Source organism: Alosa sapidissima, chromosome 14 (genome assembly GCF_018492685.1).
Source record: "Alosa sapidissima isolate fAloSap1 chromosome 14, fAloSap1.pri, whole genome shotgun sequence".
Classification (NCBI taxonomy): Eukaryota; Metazoa; Chordata; class Actinopteri; order Clupeiformes; family Clupeidae; genus Alosa; species Alosa sapidissima.
Window position 1 is genome coordinate 3,950,435 of NC_055970.1, and position 19,868 is coordinate 3,970,302.

At 46.1% G+C, this 19,868-nt stretch overlaps 1 protein-coding gene across 3 annotated transcripts in view; it reads right to left on the reverse strand.

The window, feature by feature from the left end:
- piezo1 (piezo-type mechanosensitive ion channel component 1) overlaps positions 1–19,868 on the reverse strand; it is an 82,657-nt gene that overhangs the window by 31,656 nt on the left and 31,133 nt on the right. For all 3 annotated transcript variants that reach the window (XM_042060728.1, XM_042060727.1, XM_042060726.1), the window contains exons 3-16: positions 17,489–17,611; positions 16,537–16,579; positions 16,144–16,294; positions 8,248–8,449; positions 6,956–7,169; positions 4,833–5,010; positions 4,409–4,519; positions 4,010–4,100; positions 3,613–3,716; positions 3,212–3,472; positions 2,751–2,856; positions 2,360–2,541; positions 982–1,130; positions 562–720 (exon numbers count right to left, since the gene is read on the reverse strand). In XM_042060728.1, the coding sequence (XP_041916662.1) occupies positions 562–720; positions 982–1,130; positions 2,360–2,541; positions 2,751–2,856; positions 3,212–3,472; positions 3,613–3,716; positions 4,010–4,100; positions 4,409–4,519; positions 4,833–5,010; positions 6,956–7,169; positions 8,248–8,449; positions 16,144–16,294; positions 16,537–16,579; positions 17,489–17,611 (2,074 nt within the window). The remainder of the gene's footprint in view (positions 1–561; positions 721–981; positions 1,131–2,359; positions 2,542–2,750; positions 2,857–3,211; positions 3,473–3,612; positions 3,717–4,009; positions 4,101–4,408; positions 4,520–4,832; positions 5,011–6,955; positions 7,170–8,247; positions 8,450–16,143; positions 16,295–16,536; positions 16,580–17,488; positions 17,612–19,868) is intronic.

Below are 19,868 nucleotides of genomic sequence, written 5' to 3' on the forward strand. Positions count from 1 at the left end.
TTCAAGCACCCATTTCTTCAGAAGAAATGATAGCAAAATGAATGATGTTCATGGGTGGAAATACATCAAAGGGAAAGTGGTAGTTAAGAGAGAAATGGCCTCTTCATTACACGTGACAAAGACGCAGACAAGTGACTCCATTGAAGAATGTCATTAGTTATCAAGTCACTGTGATGGAACACTATAATTATGAGTATACATGTAATTGTTGTAGCTATAAATTACATAATACTACTTTTCTAGTTATATATTATATTATTTTCTAGTTATATATTATTATACTTATTATACTTACTTATTATTCATTTGGCAAGCATGACCTAACATAAACCACTGTGTATCAACAGTGCCCTAAGCACTGGGGCTCAGGAAAGTACAAACTAGAAGGGCTCTTAGAGAGCACAGACCTCAGGCCAGGGCTACATGCCGGATGTCGCAATGTTAGCGAAAAAGAAACCAAACATTTGTTGTTATATAAACGTCCATCTGCTGGTGTGAGAGTCAGACATGATGACAGGGTTTGAGTGACGGGGCATGGTATTCTGGGTGGCACGGCCTTGCCTGTGGGTGGGGGAGACGTGGTCCAGGTCTGTGATCCTCATGAAGGGCCGGTGAAAGTAGTGCAGCTGCAGGATGCAGGCGAGCAGGAAGAAGCCCGGGATGAGGATGCTGGAGAAGAGCTCGGACAGGGCGAAGGTCTCCAGGCCAATGTCTCCCAGCCTACGCAAACAAACGAGCACAAACAGGCACATTCATCACCACAAAACATCCTGGTTTTTACGACACAGGAACAGCCGACATTTCCTGACAAATGTTCCTCCTCTCTCAGTTGGTCTTATGTGATGATGTATAATGGTGGTGCAATGAAGCAAATGAAATTGAGAAGAGAAATGAAATTTGCTCGCCCAGTTAACAGGATGTGCATTAAATCCGCTTCCTTTTCATTTCATTTATGCTTGGAAAGGGTGGACTCAGACTTACTGCTCTTCTGTGAAGCCAGTGAAGTTTTTCCAGTAGTCAGGGAAATCCTCAAACTGGAAGGTGTAGATGGTGATGAGCACTAACATGGTGTAGGCCACCACCAGCCACCAGAAGGCCTTCAGCAGCCTTCTCCACAGCGAGTAATACACCTACAAATAGACCATAGTCATAGAGGAATATTATACATGATGAAAAAGACATACAACTAGAGCTGTCATACAACCAGGCTTGGAATTTCACCATTTTAGGGGCAAGGCCACTTGGCCTTCAGTTGGGCATATTTGGTGGGGGGCACAAAGGCCACATGTCAGGGCACCAAGGCCAAAGTTAACCATACAGTAGTAGGCTATAAAAATAAAAAAAGTTGTATTTACAGCAGTAGAGCTGCATCACTGTATTACAAAACATTACAAAAACATGAAACATGACATATTACATAGAACTGTAAATCATCTGATCATAATATTTACAGATATCTAGGCTTTATTTAACATTTATTTTATATTTGGCCTGTTATGAAATCATATATTGAACAATTTAAGCACAGCTCAGCTTTAAGAAACTCAAATAGCCTAGATGCATTCTTAGCATTTTGTGATCATTAAGGCTACTTTCACAAACTCTTAGTCAGCTGCCCTCTGATTTTAATATTTACCGATATCTAGGCGATATTTGTAACATTTATTTTGTATTTGGCCTGTTGAAATCATGTAGAAAAATGTAAACACATTGTGAAACTGAAAGCCCAAATTTGGAGACATGCATGTCGAAATTTGCTGCAAATTCAAAACCGTTACTCTGGAACGGCTAACTGTACAGGGGACTACTTTACACCTTTGTGTTCGGTAAGGTCTGCTGTTTATTTTGATATATGGATTGTTATGTGTTGAACGAAGGGTTCGTGAAGTATTCCACCGAGATGAATGGGTAGGGAGATAGGCGCAGAAGCTAGAATTTCTGATTCAATTTAATCATTATTTACTTGTCTTGCGAACCGTTCACCACAGCAGTTAGCGACTAACATTGTTTAAAAGCTGAGAAAAAGCTCTTTCATGTGATGTGATACTTGTGATGTCTGTATGATGAGTAGGCTACTTCGCGAGTAGTTCAACTGAGAAGAATGGGTGAATTTGGACGCACTTTCTTGCCTTGCGCTGTGAATGCTAAGATTATTTTGAAAGGCCATGGCCGTCGTGGCCGCCGTGAAATTCCTACCCTGCATACAACAGAACTGAAGTCATACAAGTCATATAAGGAATATTTTCCATTGTACGAAAAAACGCATAATGAGTCAATATTCAATAAGTAGTGATTGAGGAATATAGTATTTTCGGAGTTTGACCAGTGTGTTGCTTGTGGGACTGACAGGTGTGCTTACCTGGTACACACACATGCATAGCAGGAAGAGCAGCATGTAGACAATCTTGTAGCCCACTAGCTTGCCAGCAAAGCTGACCATGATGAACATGCCACCGCAAATGTAGATCCAATACTTGGCGTACAAACTCATCACCATAGCGCCGAGGACCTTCAGAACAGACTCATTCCGCCCAATGCCCTCTGACCACATGAAGAAAAAGGGGGAAAAGAGAGAGACAGACAGAGAGAGAGAGAAAGAGAAGGAGAGAGAGGGAGAAAGCAAGAGCACAAGAGAGACATGAACACTCTGGTTAACGCACTTAACACTTGACACTTTTGAGTCCATTTGGACTTCCAGACCTAAATTCCTCCAGGCCCTTTGCCCTGGGCTGCAGCGAGAGGTTGCTTACCCCCAGTGGTCACCTCTGTCAGAGGGGCAGCGATGCTCTTCTTCTTGCGGAAGTTGTCCTTCACCGACTGCCTCAGAAGCAGCCAGAAGGTCAGGGTGTACAGCAGCTGTGACAGAGACACAGAGCGGAGAGTTTCTCTAAAACACGTCAACACTAGCACAACTCTTCTCATCTCTGTCTGTCTGTCTGTCTTTCTGAATTTAAATCTATAGGAACACTATTCAGTAAATCTATTGCCATCTTACTGTACATTCACTTATTCACTCACTCACTCATTCACTCACTCACTCACTCATTCTTATATTCACTTACACTTATATTCTTAGATTAGATTAGATCACATCAATACTTTATTGATCCAGAGGGAAATTCAGGAACAAAGTAACAAAGCAAGTCTTTGGCAAAACTCCAGAACTACAAACTACATCTCCTGTGATGCCGTTGTGTTCCCTGGTCCTCACCATGGCACCCAGGCGCAGGCAGGGGTACGGTGCCCGGTCAAGGCCCAGCTGGCGCAGGCTCATGGTGCCCACGTGCTGGGGCAGCTCGGGCACCAGCTCCATGGCCCAGACGTACTGCAGGCCGCAGAGCGCCAGGCCGTACAGCAGGATGAAGGGCGAGCAGAGTGTGGCGAAGTGGCGTCGCGCCCGCATCATCCAGATCAGGCACGCCCACAGCAGCAGCACGAACGTCAGCCAGCTGTGGTAGGTAATACTCCACACCTGCAGGGGGCAATATAGCAGCAAAAACAAATCCATGAGGTGACTGACAGAGTAACTAAACTAACATTATGATGCAACTGTCATTCATGGGCCTTGATTGCGGCAGTTATGCCAGTGTAATAACTAGATGCAAGTCCTACCATCATGGCAATGAGAGCGCAGACATAGCTCTGCTCCATGACCATGCGACCCACCAGGAACAGAGGGCTGTCTCCATCCTGAGCAGGAGGGGAACTACCGAGGCCTGAGCAGACCAAACAGAGAGGAACCAAAACCGTTCAGTAAATCTATCACCATCTTACTGTACATTCACTCACTCACCCACTCACTCACTCACCCACCCACTCAATCACTCACTCACTCACTCACCCACTCACTCACTGACTCACTCATCTATGTTTACAATAGAGCTATAACTGTAATGGTAATGTGAGTAACACCAGTTCTAATTCTGCTTTAGCCGTGTAAAGCTTTGTAACTGAGTAAATCATTTGTCCCAATGAGAATAGTACGGTAAGTGAAGTAGAACAATCAGACCTAAATCCTGCTGGCTGGAGCCGTTGGTCATATGAGTATTGGCTTCCTCTGACTCAGTTGTTGGTGATTCACCAGTGGAGAGCAGCATTTGCTAAAATCCCATACCAGTTAGACAAACATTGCAGTCAGTTTACATGGAAACACTAACAGTTGTTAATGATAGTTGTCATGGTGCTTTATGTACACAACATAATATTAGCTTGGAGTAACATAATACAGATGCAATTATTCACATGACACTGGCTTTCAAAGGCTGCAGATCTGTCAATAGTTTTATCTTTAATTCTACCCCAGTTCATCAAGTTCAATGAAAAAAACTGTATTGCTGTAGGAAAATGCACACACACACACACACACACACAAACACAAATAAGGGGCTGTCTTTCTCTCTCTCTCCACCTTGGTGTCGTCCTCTGTGCTCTGCTTCTTGGGAACCCAGGCGTGCAGCTCCACCTCCTCTCCCCCGCCACCCGCCACCACGTCGCTGGCACTCGGCCTGTCGACTTCACGCTTGAGAGAAACAACACCAGCCTCGTGAGTTCAGACACGCACCTCAGCTAAACACAACAAGCCTCAGAGAGAGAGGGATTGACAGATAGAAAGATTTAGAGAAAGAGAGGGATCAACCTCAGGTATGCAAACAAATCTGAGCCTGTGTAAAAGAAAGCTCTAATTGTTAATGAAAAGTACATCTGTCAAATTGTCTAGAGAGAATCCCTTAAACCCTCCATGGGCTCCAAGCTTAGAAATAACAGTATGACAACAACAGTGTGTCATTTATTTATTCTTTGTGAAACTGACAGATGTTGATTCTCTGAAGTACCTTGTCTGGGCCGCCATGACTGCTGATTTTCAGGACTATGGCCACGGTGATGTAGAGGAGGAGGAGGATGCCGGGGTTGACGTATACCGGCCAATCATGCTCTGTGTTGAGGATGAGGTCATACGCGGAAGACGAAGAGCAGTTGCCTGGTTTAATGATATCCTTCAAACCAAACAGCCTATGGGCAAGAGAGAGAGAGAGAGAGAGAGAGAGAGAGAGAGAGAGAGGGAGAAATAGAAAGAAAGAAGGGTGGGATAGAGGCCAACTTTAGGTCAAGTTGATCTACAGCTTCTATTTGCTGTAGTGTGGTGCATTCACCCCTCTCTGACACCTATCTATCATAGTGGGGCATACCAGTTGATCTACAGCTTCTATTTGCTGTAGTGTGGTGCATTCACCCCTCTCTGACACCTATCTATCATAGTGGGGCATACCAGCGGGCAGCGGCCAGATTTGTGGGCCTGGAGACATGTTTGCAACCTGACTCTGAGAGGCAACGAGCCAGAGAGATAGAGAGAGAGAGAGAGTGAGAGAGAGTGAGAGTGAGAGAGAGAGAGTGAGAGTGAGTGAGAGAGAGAGAGAGAGAGAGTGAGAGAGAGAGACTGAGTGAGAGAGAGAGAGAGAGTGAGAGAGAGAGACAGAGAGAGAGAGAGGGAGAGTGAGAGAGTGAGAGTGAGAGTGAGTGAGAGAGAGAGAGAGTGAGAGAGAGAGACTGAGTGAGAGAGAGAGAGAGAGTGAGAGAGAGAGACAGAGAGAGAGAGACTGAGTGAGAGAGAGAGAGAGAGTGAGAGAGAGAGACAGAGAGAGAGACTGAGTGAGAGAGAGAGAGACAGAGAGAGAGAGAGAGAGATGGGGCTACATGACCTCTTCGGACATCTCCATCTCCATCTCGACCTCCCTGACCCCATCACTGCCCTCTCTGCTCTCAGCGCCAGGCTGACACTCCATGCCAGCAGCCTCCCTGCACCGCAGTGGAACCGTGTGAGTCTGACTCCCATTTCAGAATTCCAGCCGCAAACGTTCCTGGCCTCCAAAGATATTCCAAAAATCATCATGCGTTCTACAACATTCTCCAGCAGTAACATTCCTTGTGTAGCTGTTGTCTCTCTCTCACACACACACACACACACACCCTCACACACTCTCGTCTCTGAGGAGAAGGCTTTCTAGCAGTGGGGTTGTGTAATTCCTCCAGCACCCTTATCACCTGCTCTTTCCCCTTTGCTACACTCTAATCCATCTCACACGCAGAGCAAACATGAGCCCAGGGCAGAGAGAGAGAGAGAGAGAGAGAGAGACCGCTGATACACTACCAGCGTGAGGGAATGAGGGGAGTGAACGAGCACTGTGTGTACCATGGCTACCACGCCAGCACTAGAGACACACCTGCTCAGGTGTGCACAGGGCTTATCCACAGCATACTGTATGTGCAATGCATTCAAAGAATTTAGGCACACAATGGGATCTATTACAATGCCACCAGCCACAAACTCCATCTACTAACATGTTATGTTATTTGCATTCCTGCAGACAATGAACATATTTCACTCTGAATCACAGTATAGATATGTACATTAGATTACTTCAGGGTGGAAGACAAATATCAATCGTAGCACTGACAAAGATGCTCCTAAACTGGGCCAAATCCATTGGTTACCCAAAACCATTGGCTGAGACTATTGTTGGTAGCTCATTTTGATTCAATTGATCTAATTTCTAGGTCAAAGATTAGAGTTAGTAATCAATGCCAGCAATGACCTGTCCAAGTACTCTTATTAATTAACAGGAGCAGTAGTACGGTAGGTGTAGTTCCCATGGCCATTAATTTGGCCTGCGCTGAATCTGTCATTTATTTCAATACAACACTACTGAGAAAAACCCCTGGACACCTGGAGAATTTGAACAATTTGTACAAAACATGAATTCTGGGAAACCTTTTGGGCTATGTCCTGAAGAAGGCCCAAGCCACTACGCGTGGGCATTTTTAGGTCCTTTTTGGACATGTCCAAGTTGTATTAAAGACATTTTTATCTATGCCACGGCATTTAGTTGGCGTTATGGACGTGTCAGTTTTGCGTGGAATTGCCCTGTAGTAAGTTTGTAATGCCGTCTTCTTAGCTTACCTGGCCCACAGACAGGCCGGGGGGAAGATGTCCTGAGCGAAGGGGCTCTGGTAGAGATACAGGCACACCAGGTGACCCGCTGTGAAGAAGCCCACCATCACACACAGCGCGTTGAAGCCCAGGTGGCTGATGGGAAAGTGGCAAGCCCACCACGTGCACACGCCGATGAACAACAGGAAGTAGACAGAAGAGAAGGCAGATGGCAAGGTGATGCCTTGGAGAGAGAGAGGTGACACACACTGCACTGTTACACACACACACACACACACACACACACACACAGCCTTGGAGAGAGAGAGGTGACACACACTGCACTGTTACAGACACACACACACACACACAGCCTTGGAGAAAGAGAGGTGACACACACTGCACTGTTAGATTCACACACACACACACACACACACACACACACACACACACACACACACAGCCTTGGAGAAAGAGAGGTGACATACACTGTTAGATTCACAGAAACACCGAGACAGACAGACAGACACACACACAGCCTTGGAGAAAGAGAGGTGACACACACTGTTAGATTCACAGAAACACCGAGACACACACACACACACACACACAGCCTTGGAGAAAGAGAGGTAACACACACTGTTAGATTCACAGAAACACCGAGACACACACACACACACACACACACAGCCTTGGAGAAAGAGAGGTAGCATACACTGTTAGATTCACAGAAACACCGAGACAGACAGACACACACACACACACACACAGCCTTGGAGAAAGAGAGGTAGCATACACTGTTAGATTCACAGAAACACCGAGACAGACAGACACACACACACACACACACACACACACTCCTCTCAACTGGTTATGATTAGATGCATAATGATGGGTAAAGACACCATACTATCAAATATCCTTGATTACTAGCTCCGCTTTAACCCTCTCTGATAGTATCTTCTGAAACATCCAGGCACAGATTCTCAAGTGACACACTGATACACCAAAACACTGTCAGCAGCCTGTTGTTTAGTCTGTTTAAAGCACCAGAGCACCCCCTCTCCCAGACTGCTTGACTACCTCCTGAGAGGGCAGCAGTGGTGTTGGGGTCAGTGGGCCTCTTACGCTCCCAGACTGCTTGACTACCCCCTGAGAGGGCAGCAGTGGTGTTGGGGTCAGTGGGCCTCTTACGCTCCCAGACTGCTTGATTACCCCGAGAGGGCAGCAGTGGTGTTGGGGTCAGTGGGCCTCTTACGCTCCCAGACTGCTTGATTACCCCGAGAGGGCAGCAGTGGTGTTGGGGTCAGTGGGCCTCTCACCTGCCAGAGCCAGCAGAGTGATGGCCAGCACGCGGCCCAGGTCCCTGAGGAAGCGGTGGGCTGTGGCACGCAGCTTGGCGGCCAGCAGAGCCGCCTTGCTAGGGACGCTGCTCCCCTCCTCCTCCTCCTCCTCGTCAGCAACACTGGGGGACAGCCGACCTTCCTCTTCATCCTCCTCCTCCTCCTCGTCTCCTTTTTCTTCCTTTATTTGGGCAGTTGGGGGAGATGGGGTATTAAATTATATATCAGTCACTAAAAAACCCAAACACCTTAAATGCACAATAAGCACATACCAGTCTTCTCAAAGCAACACACAGCCTGCATTTCTCACAGTAAATATTAACAAAGCACTTGAGCTTTCACTGCATGCCTGTAATGTAATGAAGTGTTAGCAGAAGCACGTCATGACACACACGTGGGACCTCAAGATAAATCACGCTACAAGTCATCTGAAAGCGTGCAATTCCCATAGAAGGAAGGAAACACTTAAGGTTTACACTGTGTGAGTAAGTTCTGTATGTATATCTCAGTGAATGATATTCAAAGTGAAATTTGCACTGACTGATGCAATCATGAGGAATAAACATGGGAAATACTAGATAAAGCATATAAAGACAGAAAAACACATGCTCTTCATTTAAGGGGCTAGTCGTATTTCATGAGATCAACCCAAATGTCAGTGGGGATTATGCTGCCCTTTAAGAGTCCCATTAACAATTAATGTGTCTGACTTCCCAAACAACGCTAAACGGAAAATCTAAACAGAGGCATAGTAATGGACATGTCATGGAAAGATCTTAAACACTTACACCTGTATTGTAAAATGTGTGGCCTACTAGTGCTCAACTCTCAAATGTCTGGAAGAAATGCAAACAGCTTGGGTTGGTCAACTGCACATTCCATATCAAGGCAATAATGTGAAAAAAAAGAGATAGCAACTCGAACCATCGTCATGGTAACCTTTGTTAACAGTGGTAACAGTGACTGCATTGGGTGTGGAGGGAAGTGTTTGTTAGCCCCAGGAGTTAGGATATCAGCGTATGTGAGGGAGAGAGTGACACAATGACTGACAGATGGGGAGTGAAAGAGAGGGGGGGGGGTGGAGGGAGGGAGAAAGCTTGTGTGAGCATGTGACTGAGTGCACCTTGTGTGTGTGGTTTCTGTGCGCCTGTGTGTGTGTGTGTGTGTGCCTCCAACACTTGGCTCCTGAGTCACATTGTTGTAATTGTTGACCCTGTGCCCTGTTTCACCATGACAGTGTGCTAGTGACGGGATGTGACGAGAGGCAAGCTGGACCTGGCAGTGGACCAGGCTGAGTGTGCCCTCCCAGACAGACAAATCACCTCAAGTAGCTGTGGTTCTGTGTGTGACTGTTTCTGTGTTGTGTATATTTATGAGTGTGTATGTGTGCGTGTGTGTCTGTGTCACTGCATTCCAAACATGGCTTTGTTGTGAATGAGAGTGTGTGTGTGATTGTGTGTGTGTGTGCGCGTGATTGCATGTGTTTTCTGGATCCTGCACACACTCCAACATGAAATCACAGCATTCCAAACACACCTTACCCTCCATCTGATTTAGCACGGCATGGCCACATATTTCTGCAAGTGCTTGGCTTACAGTCAGCTGTGGCTTGCACGCCAGCTGATTCTACTTCCCTCTCGGCAGGATACGCGGGCCCAGTGTAACCTTAGTGGACAGGACAGGCGAGCCACAGAATCCCTCACTTAAAAAATAAAAAAGTAACGCACTGAACTTAAGCTTACTGATCCCACTGAGCACCGGTGCCCCACATGCCACACTCAGTGGGAGGCCACTGCATGAGTGGCAGCATGATAAGGATGCATGTCACTCAAAGAAGAACTGAACCATAGAGTTTACTTAAGCACTGACCTGCATTTTACAAGATCTAATGGTAATGAGGAAGTATAGTATAATTATAAGTATATATACTATTTTGATCCCGTGAGGGAAATTTGGTCTCTGCATTTATCCCAATCCGTGAATTAGTGAAACACACACAGCACACAGTATACACACAGTGAGGTGAAGCACACACTAATCCCGGCGCAGTGAGCTGCCTGCATCAACAGCGGCGCTCGGGGAGCAGTGAGGGGTTAGGTGAAGGCTCAAGGGCACTTCAGCCGTGCCTACTGGTCGGGATTCGAACCGGCAACCCTCCGGTTACAGGTCCGAAGTGCTAACCAGTAGGCCACGGCTGCCCCCAGTAGTCCAAGTCCAGTATGCTGATACCATTTAATCAAGACAGGCCAAAACAGACAAAATAGAGAGAAGGGGGGGGGGGGGGGGGTGAAGAAGTAGGAAACCAAGAGATAAATAAACAGAAAAGGTGAAACAACTAAAGAAATACTAGTTTGAGTTTGAGGCAGACTATCTGAGTCTTCATAACTCAGTTCGTAACTCAGTTTTGTGTGTCTTTGCTTGAGTCAGTCTGGCTTTCTCCATTGGCCGTGTGTTGTGCTTGTGACTCTGGAAAAGATGCTGAGAATATTCTGGCAGCCTTCATTCACTAACCATAAACACAGAATAACCCCCACACCAACACCGAACAGAAACTGATGGTGCAGACAGACATCTGTGTTTACGCCACCATCTTGGCCCAGATTAACAGCAGCATAAATACAGAATAAACGGCATGGTGCAGACAGACATCTGTGTTTACGCCACCATCTCGGCCCAGATTAACAGCAGCATAAATACAGAATAAACGGCATGGGAAATAACTCCGCTAATTCATGTTAGCATTTATTGCGAAGATGCTAATATATGGACCTTCCCGCTCAGATAGCCCTTTCAGCCAAGACGTCGTCTGAGTCCAAACACCTGGAGGCTGAAGTACTGGTTTTCATCATGCTGTCAAAGTTTTATTAGAGTTTTTAATAAGAAATATAAAATAGCCTCAAAAGCCATTTGGTGCAATATGAATAATCCTATGTAGTTTCCTTACAAGATGTCTCTGCTGGCATTTCAATGTACTAATATTGCTGACTTTCTTTAGGACATATTGACCTTTTGTTAGCGAAACCTATCATCAATGTTCATCTTGAAAAGTGGGTGAGAGAAAACATTTTTGGGAGTGTGAGATACTGTGTTCAAGTGCAATCAGCTGCCCCCTAACTGGCTCTTTGACCTTGAGTATGGAGAGAGAGGGAGGATGGTGGTATGCGTGGTCAATTAGCAAAATCACCTACTGTCCTCATTCATGTCCATACAAGTGCTATCTCCATCATCATCATTCTCCATAATACTCTGCATTTCCTAAGTCTGTTATGTCACAATTGACCTGGACGTCTTCTTCTTGCCTCAACTTGCTTGCATGTGGATTGATGGATTCTGGGAAATGGTCTCTGGAACAGTCCAGGGACATTCACTCACGCCAGGGAGTCTCTCCAGAATGGCGTCGTCTGACTCCCACTGCTGCTAAACTCTCACCCGTATCACTCAAGTCAGGGTTTCACTCTTTGGCCAACTAAAAATACTTTGGGACTCATTTTGTCACCTTCCACCCCCTAATCTCCCTCTTAAATCCTTATGTAAACAAGAATCACTTTATCGCTACGTCTGTTCGCCAGTCCTCCCATTTCCTCTTTCTTTTCGCCACTCCACATGCACGATGCTCCTTTCTCATATTCCTACTATTTACAAAAAGCATATTGTTTCAGAGGAAATGAAAATCCACTTTAGGACAACATCTGTTTTGCACTGGAATATTTGAGCATAGATAGATAGATAGATAGATAGATGTGTTGCACTGGACTATTTGTGTATTTGAGCATGCGGTGTACTGGAGTATTTGCATGTTCAAACATTTCAGCATGTACCGGTACTTTTAATCTTGGGCTTCAGCAACAGGAGCACTATCAGGCACTGAGTGCCCCAGGGCCAGCATTCTTTCACCACCACTCTGTGACGGCACCACCTGAGCCCAGGGGCCCCCACGTTACTGGACACTGTCAGGACAACATGGCAGCTCAGGGTGGGTCACATTCTCCATAAAATGAAGTGTCAGACGTGCATAGGGGGAGAGATGCCTTCAGTGTGCATGGGTCAGGGACTAGCATTAGTCCTCCCAAATGAGATTCTATTCGTAGATGATCTGGGACGGCTATATACAGACACATCTAATGATCCATCACTCAGAGATAATTGATGTCGGCCCGTATTCCTTGTACCTGTTTTTAGACTAGTTCTTCGGCAGCTGCTCTGACATTAGCCAGAGCTGTGTGGCACTGAAAAATTGAGATAACCACCGAGGCGAACCGGTTGTGACTCATTCTACAAATTGGTTATGCGACAAGTATAATAACGCCGCCATTTAGTGTATTACGATGGAGCTTTCAGATATTGGGGGAATTCTTGATGACATTTAAGGGGCACTTATTTGTGGGAGCCACATGAAAAAAGGGAAAGCCTTGTGGATCAAATCTTTCACTTTCAGTAACTTTCAGGTCTTCCTAGGAGCAGGACATCTCTGAAACCAGTTATGGCCATCCATAAAATAAAAACAACAAAAAACAAACAAACACTGAAGTTTGTCATTGCTGATGGACGGTAATTTTTTACCACCATGTGGCTTTCATGTCTTTGTTTTGTTTAGACTGTGAAGACTTTTTCTGCTTTCCTATCCCATCCATGTTACAAAAGACAGGACAAACCTCAGTGTGTCTGCAGGCTACAGTCTACTTGCTGGCATTGCGGTTGGCATGTAAAAGCTTGATGAGTTTCACGGCGATGTGTGATGTATGATGTTACTGCGGCTGTTCCGTTCCTCCTCGGTGGAAGACGGCATAGTAAACCAGCGGGGGGCATGCAGACGGGCACCAACGCCAGCTGCAACCCATCGCACATAGCATGCAGCTCGTGCCACATCGAAGCCCGCAGAGCCAGCCAGGCCCTTACGTGGCTGGACCCCTCACTGGCGAGGGCTGCAGCAAGGCTTGCGGTTGCGCTGTTGCAACAGGCACTGGCCACATGTTGCGACAACTCTCCTTTTAATGCGCTGAGGTGTGCATGTGTGTGTCTGTGGGCATGCGGAGATGACGCCACACCTCATGCCACACCTGGGCAACAGCATTGTGGCTGCAGGATTTAACTTACATGAAAGGAGCTGTGTTTAACAATACTCTGCTGCTGGGTGGGATGCTATAATATGGCATAATCCTGGTATTACAGTATACTTAAATAAGTAAACAGTAATTATTAGGCTATAAATCATTGGTGTTAGCCTTAAAAGCCAAGAACAAGAAAAATAATTAATTCTCAGTAAAAGAGAAAACTAGCTCGCAAGTTATTGAGCTATCTTTACTGATATGAAAAAAAATAATTTGGCAAAATTCAGCGTCAGCAGCATATCATAGTCATATAGTAGCATATGAAGAAGAGCTTCTACTTCATGTTGTGTTTCTGAAATGACTCAGAACTCTAAGTCAGCAGTCTCTTGTCTTGGCAAACGCATGCTAGCAATCCTGGCCTAACACAAACTGTATGAAAGGACTAAAAGAATCTGAACGAGTGGGTGTTTGAATGAGGCCGTGTCTGTGCCAAGACAGGGAGGGGGCAACGGCTGGGTAAAGGGTGGTGGTGGTGGGGCGCGGTTCACCGGGGCACCCAGTCAATGAAACATGGCCTTCGTCAGCGTGCACACCACACATGCGATCCATCACGGAGACACGTGGTAGAAACACAGGCGAGGGTCCCGATCGGAGCGGGAGGGCTCCCTTTCAGAGCACCAAAACAAACCGATAGCCAACCTGCCAGAGCTGCATGGTGCACTGCAACACTCCCGGAACATTCTCCATTGTTAGCTAATTTGGGGCTGGTGAGTGTGGCGTGGCCGGGGAGTGGTGGGGCCTCACTAGCACTAATTGATCTAATAAAGGGCCCATTTTTCTCCCGCTGCCATGGATCACGGGGCAGCGCGTGTTTGTTGACGCGGTTGCCACGGCGACTGGAGTAGGAAGTCACGCCGAGGCACCCCAGGCAGCTGTGCGGGCGGGAGCACTCAAACAACACTGAGAAACAGAGAGAGAGAGAGAGAGAGAGAAAGAGAGAGAGGGGGGGAGGAGAGAGAGGGAAGGAGAGAAGAAATTTTGGGGAGACGTGATGCAGGGTTGAAAAAGCGAAATGTTGTGGAGGTTTTTCATCAGATGAAAGAGAAAGCAAACAATCTCCTCCCATGAAAGAGGGACTTGACGTGGGTGTAAACAGTCTGCTGGCCTCTCGCTGGCATCTCATGAGGTTGCTGTGCGCAAACTATGATGCAGGTGTTGCGCTCTGGTGTTTCTGTCTTGCCCACTCACTTACTCGCACTGAAACTTTTTCCATTGGACCTGCATAACTTCTCCCAGCTGTTTCAGCAGACAGAGTGGCCTCATTCTTATGTATACAAAGACTGTGAAGAATGACGTGTTGGCTAGATTATTATCATATTCATATTTTTAATTATTTTGTGAAGGGTACTTAAATTGGGTAAAGAGTTAGAGAAAAAGAGACAAGAAGAGAGAGAGAGGGAGAGAGAGAAAGAGAGAGATGAGAGAGAGAGAGAGAGAGAGAGAGAGGAAAAGCCTGTCTTGATGTGGGTTGGGGGTCCCCTTCGTCTGCAGTACACATACACACACACACACACACACACACACACACACACACTGCTTTGCTAACAATAGGCCTCTGTCCTGAAAACTGCGGAAACCACCCTATTACCTCATCTTGGCTCCACGGGGCAAACACACAACAGCACAGTAGCTCACCCAGCCCACCAACAGCACCAACAACCAACAACTCAACGCCACTACATGGCTCAGGAGTGGGTGAGCCACTAATGTGTATGCAGTGTGAGGGGCGAGAAGCAATGTGTAAAGAGTGGGGGAGAGAGAGAGGGAGATAAAAGATTGAGAGAAAGAGAGAGGGAGGGAGGGAAGGAGGGAGAGATCTGGCTGCCATCTCGAACAACATCTGTGGCCTAAATAGAGTGTCCAGTTTTTATTTCTTTAGAATCTTAGTTGCACATAAAAGAAGCTATTTTTAAAATGCGTGAAATGACCATAGGCTGATGAAAGGCCATTCCTTTTAACTTCTTCAAACCTTCCAATTCAAATGTTTCTCACTTTCATAGGACATTTAAAAACAAAGCAAATTTGAGTCACTATCACCACTTCTGCAACCCGATTTCACACTTTCTTATGCAAATCATAGCTGTTTAAGTTTGTGTGTATAAAAAAAAAAAAACTTTGTCAGAATAATGATTTGATTCTGGTGAAACACACCCACAGAGGGTTTTAACTACAAGGAGGCAGTTTGAAATGGGTTCTTGGCGATGGTTGCGAAGTGTGAATACCTCAGCCATACTGCTGTATCAACACACGGATGATAGCTGGCAGCCTCCTGTGCCACGTGACGCCATCTCCTCTGAACTTGAGCCTGAAAACAGTGCTCCTCTGTCATCTCACCATGGCAATGACTAACATCAACAACTAAATAAGTAAACAGATCCGAGGCCACGCACCAGAAACCCTGGGGCCAATATTTTACTGTGTCAGAAACAAGTGATGATAAAATACTGGGCTATTCATAGTAACTTATGACCTGGTGCTGATCAGTCAAACATTTAGAAAAATATGTTTGACGAAAGTAATCAGAAAAACACACATCATGTACTACATTTGTTATGCACAGGCTATGCATATGGTTGCATATTATGTTACAACCTAGTGACAGGTACTTTTAGTGTTGCATGAGAGTACCTCCAACCACTGACCTCCAAGGTCACGACATCAGACAGGCAAAACGTAATGCCTGGCATCTGCTAGTGTAGGGTGGAGGTCAGTATGACTGTGCACCTGAATGTCAGCATTGTAGAGTGAGACAGGAAGGATTACTCACCTGCACCGAGACAGAATTCTGGCTTGTAGGTGGAGTCTCCCTCTTCTTCACAAGACGGTTGCAGGTAACCATGGTGACGAGTGAGATTATAAATATGCCCAGGTCAGGGGTCAGGAGCCTAACCACACTCCAGATATCCTCCAGGGGCAACCTTCAGATCACAGGAAGTAGAGAGAAGTGTTAGATCAACTCTGTGGTGATTGGTTGTTTACATCCACCAATGCTACTGGAACACCATCATATAATACACAACTGAAGATGCTAACCAAACTTGAATAAAAAAACAAGTCGGCCTATAGCCCACACACAAATCCCATCATCTTTCAGCATACAGCACCAAAGCCATATGGCAGATGTGTCAAAACAAAGCCAGTGCATCAGGCCACGGCATACCTGGACACCCCAACATGTCTTGATAGGTTTTCCACTGAGCTACCTGAAACCAAAAAGGAGAGAGAGAGAGAGAGAGAAAGAGAGAGAGAGAGAGAGAGAGAGAGAGATGAGTGAAGAGTATACACGTGGTCTCTGGTCATACTCTGCTACCCTAACAAGCCACGGAGTGACCTAACCCCCGAGTCTTTTTCATTCTCCACAGGGCAGAACCGCAGCAGCTGGCCTTGCCACTAGCATGGCACCAGCCCTGCTGCCCACTGCCACCATGCCCCCCAGACTGACGGGCTGCCAGCAGGGCAGCTCTCTAACAGACGGTGGCAGAAGGAGGCAGACGAGGGACTCACGAGGTCTGACAGACGAGAATGCCTCTCTTGTGAGGAAACTCTCTCCAGAGAGAGTGTCTCTTTTTCTCTCTCCAAGAGACAAACGGAGGATGAGAAAAGGCTGAGTATCCAGTAAGCCCCAGGCCAGATGAGAACTTAAGGAGGGGGAATATACACATACACTCAGGAGCACCCACACACACACACAGACAGATGCACACACACACACACGCGCGCGCATGCACACACTGGTAGACACTGGTAGTTTACTGACGGTGAACACGAAACCCCACAAACAGCCTGGATAGAGTGTTCCCAGCAGCTGTTAATGAGAGCGTGGTACACTGTGTTTAATAGAGCTGAACTTAACAAGGCTGTATAAACCCAAATAAACAGAACCACCATTTCTCTCACTGTGTCTTAATGAAACAACACACACACACACACACACACACACACACGCACACGCACACGCACACGCACACGCACACGCACACGCACACACAGACACAGACACAGACACACACACACACACACACACACATGTAAAGGGAGTGTACAACCATGACAAAGCTGATGATGGCATGTCTCCACATTCGTTTGGGAGCAGCTGTGAAGTTACAACTTACAGTTGTGTCCGAGAGCATCGTCCAGCTCAGGGAGGGTGTACAGGCAGATCTGGAAGGACACATGACCCAGCAGGAAGAGCAGGCTGGTGCAGAACAGCGCCTTGATGAAGCGCCCTGTGTGCCCTAAACATGGACAAGAGGAGGAACAGAAGAGGAACTAAATCAGAATCAGAATCAGAATCATGATTTGTATGTTGACACACTAGGAGTTTGGCTCTGGTTGTTGGTTGTCTCTCTAGCAACAAAAAGAAAACAAACTATATATATATATATTGTTGTTGTTGCTTTTTTTTGTTATATCCTGCACCATGTTTTACAGTATTAATTTGGTAGGAAGTCCCTATAAATAACACAAGAAATTCAACATTTAACAATGTCCTGTGTATGACTGTAATACAACACAATATATACAATATAGACATAATAAACATGCAGAAGGATAAAGTGTGTTTAGCGACTGATCACTGTTGCTTGTTTTCACATTGAGGCATATTCAATCCTCCAGTTCAAGTGCAGTTGATGTGGATACTTTGGATAATGCAGGATGTAGCACTAACCCTCACTCACAACAACACCATCAGCACACACCAGTGCGGCTCAGCCAGGGTGTGACCCCAGGCCAGCGGAAAACACTCCACACGGTGTCTCAAGTCACAAGTGCAAAACAGAGCACATGTTAGTGTTAGAGATGTCTGAGTCAACTGTATCTGAGTCAACGGTGCGACACCATGCATCTCCCTGGGGCTACATGTGAGAATTTTGTCAAATGATCAACAAGAGCAGAAACCACAAAATAGAACTCCGGGAACACATCTACAGATATCTATATCATCCAAACACACACACACACACATATAAAGCCACACACGCACACTCTTTCTCTTTCTTTCTTTCTACATCTCTCTACCACACACACAAAGACCTTCTCTGTGTTCTGTCAACTGAAGCCATTTTTGTCAGCAACCAGCCTATACAGCTGTACAGTTAAATGGCCTAATCTCCCATTCTCATTAAATACTCCCCAACCCCCCACCAAACTATTTATGTCCCTAATAGAGTCTGAACAGGGAGGCTTTGATATGACTCCCCATAAACCTGTCAACTCCTGTTATAACTGTAAAACAAGCAACAGTTAAAACACACACACACATGCACACGCACACACACACACACACACACACACACACACACACACACACACACACACACACACACACACACATTTAGGGATCAACACATGCATGCAAGCACACAGGCCATGCCCATGCCATGGTGTTTGCATACTGTAGCAGGTCACATCTGACACAGACACCGCGTCAACATCGCCTCCCTCTACACAACACCAGCATGGACATCAGTGTGTTCTGATGCTTGTCTTCTGTGGCCCATGATTAAGTTGGCTAGATTTTAATGTCTGTTTTTGTCATTGCTCGCCTTGCAATTAAATCATGTGGCTCGAAACCCCAAGACATCATCCTGTGACTCAAGCCTTAAGGCACAGCATTAATGATCTGTGGCTCACTTACAAATGTTCACACAAACAAGGCTTGGATTAGCTGCCCAATTAACAGCAGACAATACTGGTTACAGCAATAAACAGCTCCTGGGTGGGGGAGTTCATTTTACGGAGCTTTCTGAAAGGTACTCATATAATATAATGGCCAGTGAACTCAGAAGACAACACTCAAAATACAATACATGGTTGCTATGACCATTCAAATACCTATAAAAACAGTGCTGAGGGAGTTTTTGCAGTATTCATGATGTATTATTTTGCAATCAGTTCCATTTTTACAATTAAAGTCACTTTGGTTACTACATCACACCTACCACCACCACCACCACAATAACGTTAAGCCGTGGCCCACTGGTTAGCACTCCGGACCTGTAACCGGAGGGTTGCTGGTTCGAGCCCCGACCAGCAGGAACGGCTGAAGTGCCCTTGAGCAAGGCACCTAACCCCTCACTGCTCCCCGAGCGCCACTGTTGTAGCAGGCAGCTCACAGCGCCGGGATTAGTGTGTGCTTCACCTCACTCTGTGCTGAGTGTGTTTCACTAATTCACGGATTGGGATAAATGCAGAGACCAAATTTCCCTCACGGGATCAAAAGAATATATATATACTTATACTTAACTGTTATAGTCCCAGTATCGGTTTACACTTATCTGCATGGTCGTGTTGAGGGGTATGAAACAGGTTAAACAGCCAGTTACTCTTTCGTTCTCTGTGTAAGACGGTAAGCAGACATCCATCATGAAGACCTATCTTTGGTCAGGAGTGGTAGCAGGGAAGAAAAACAGCACTAGCCCGAGAGAGAGAGGAGTGGACACAGCTCACTATAAATCTGTCCCAGATTAGAGGCTGTCATGGCACCTCATG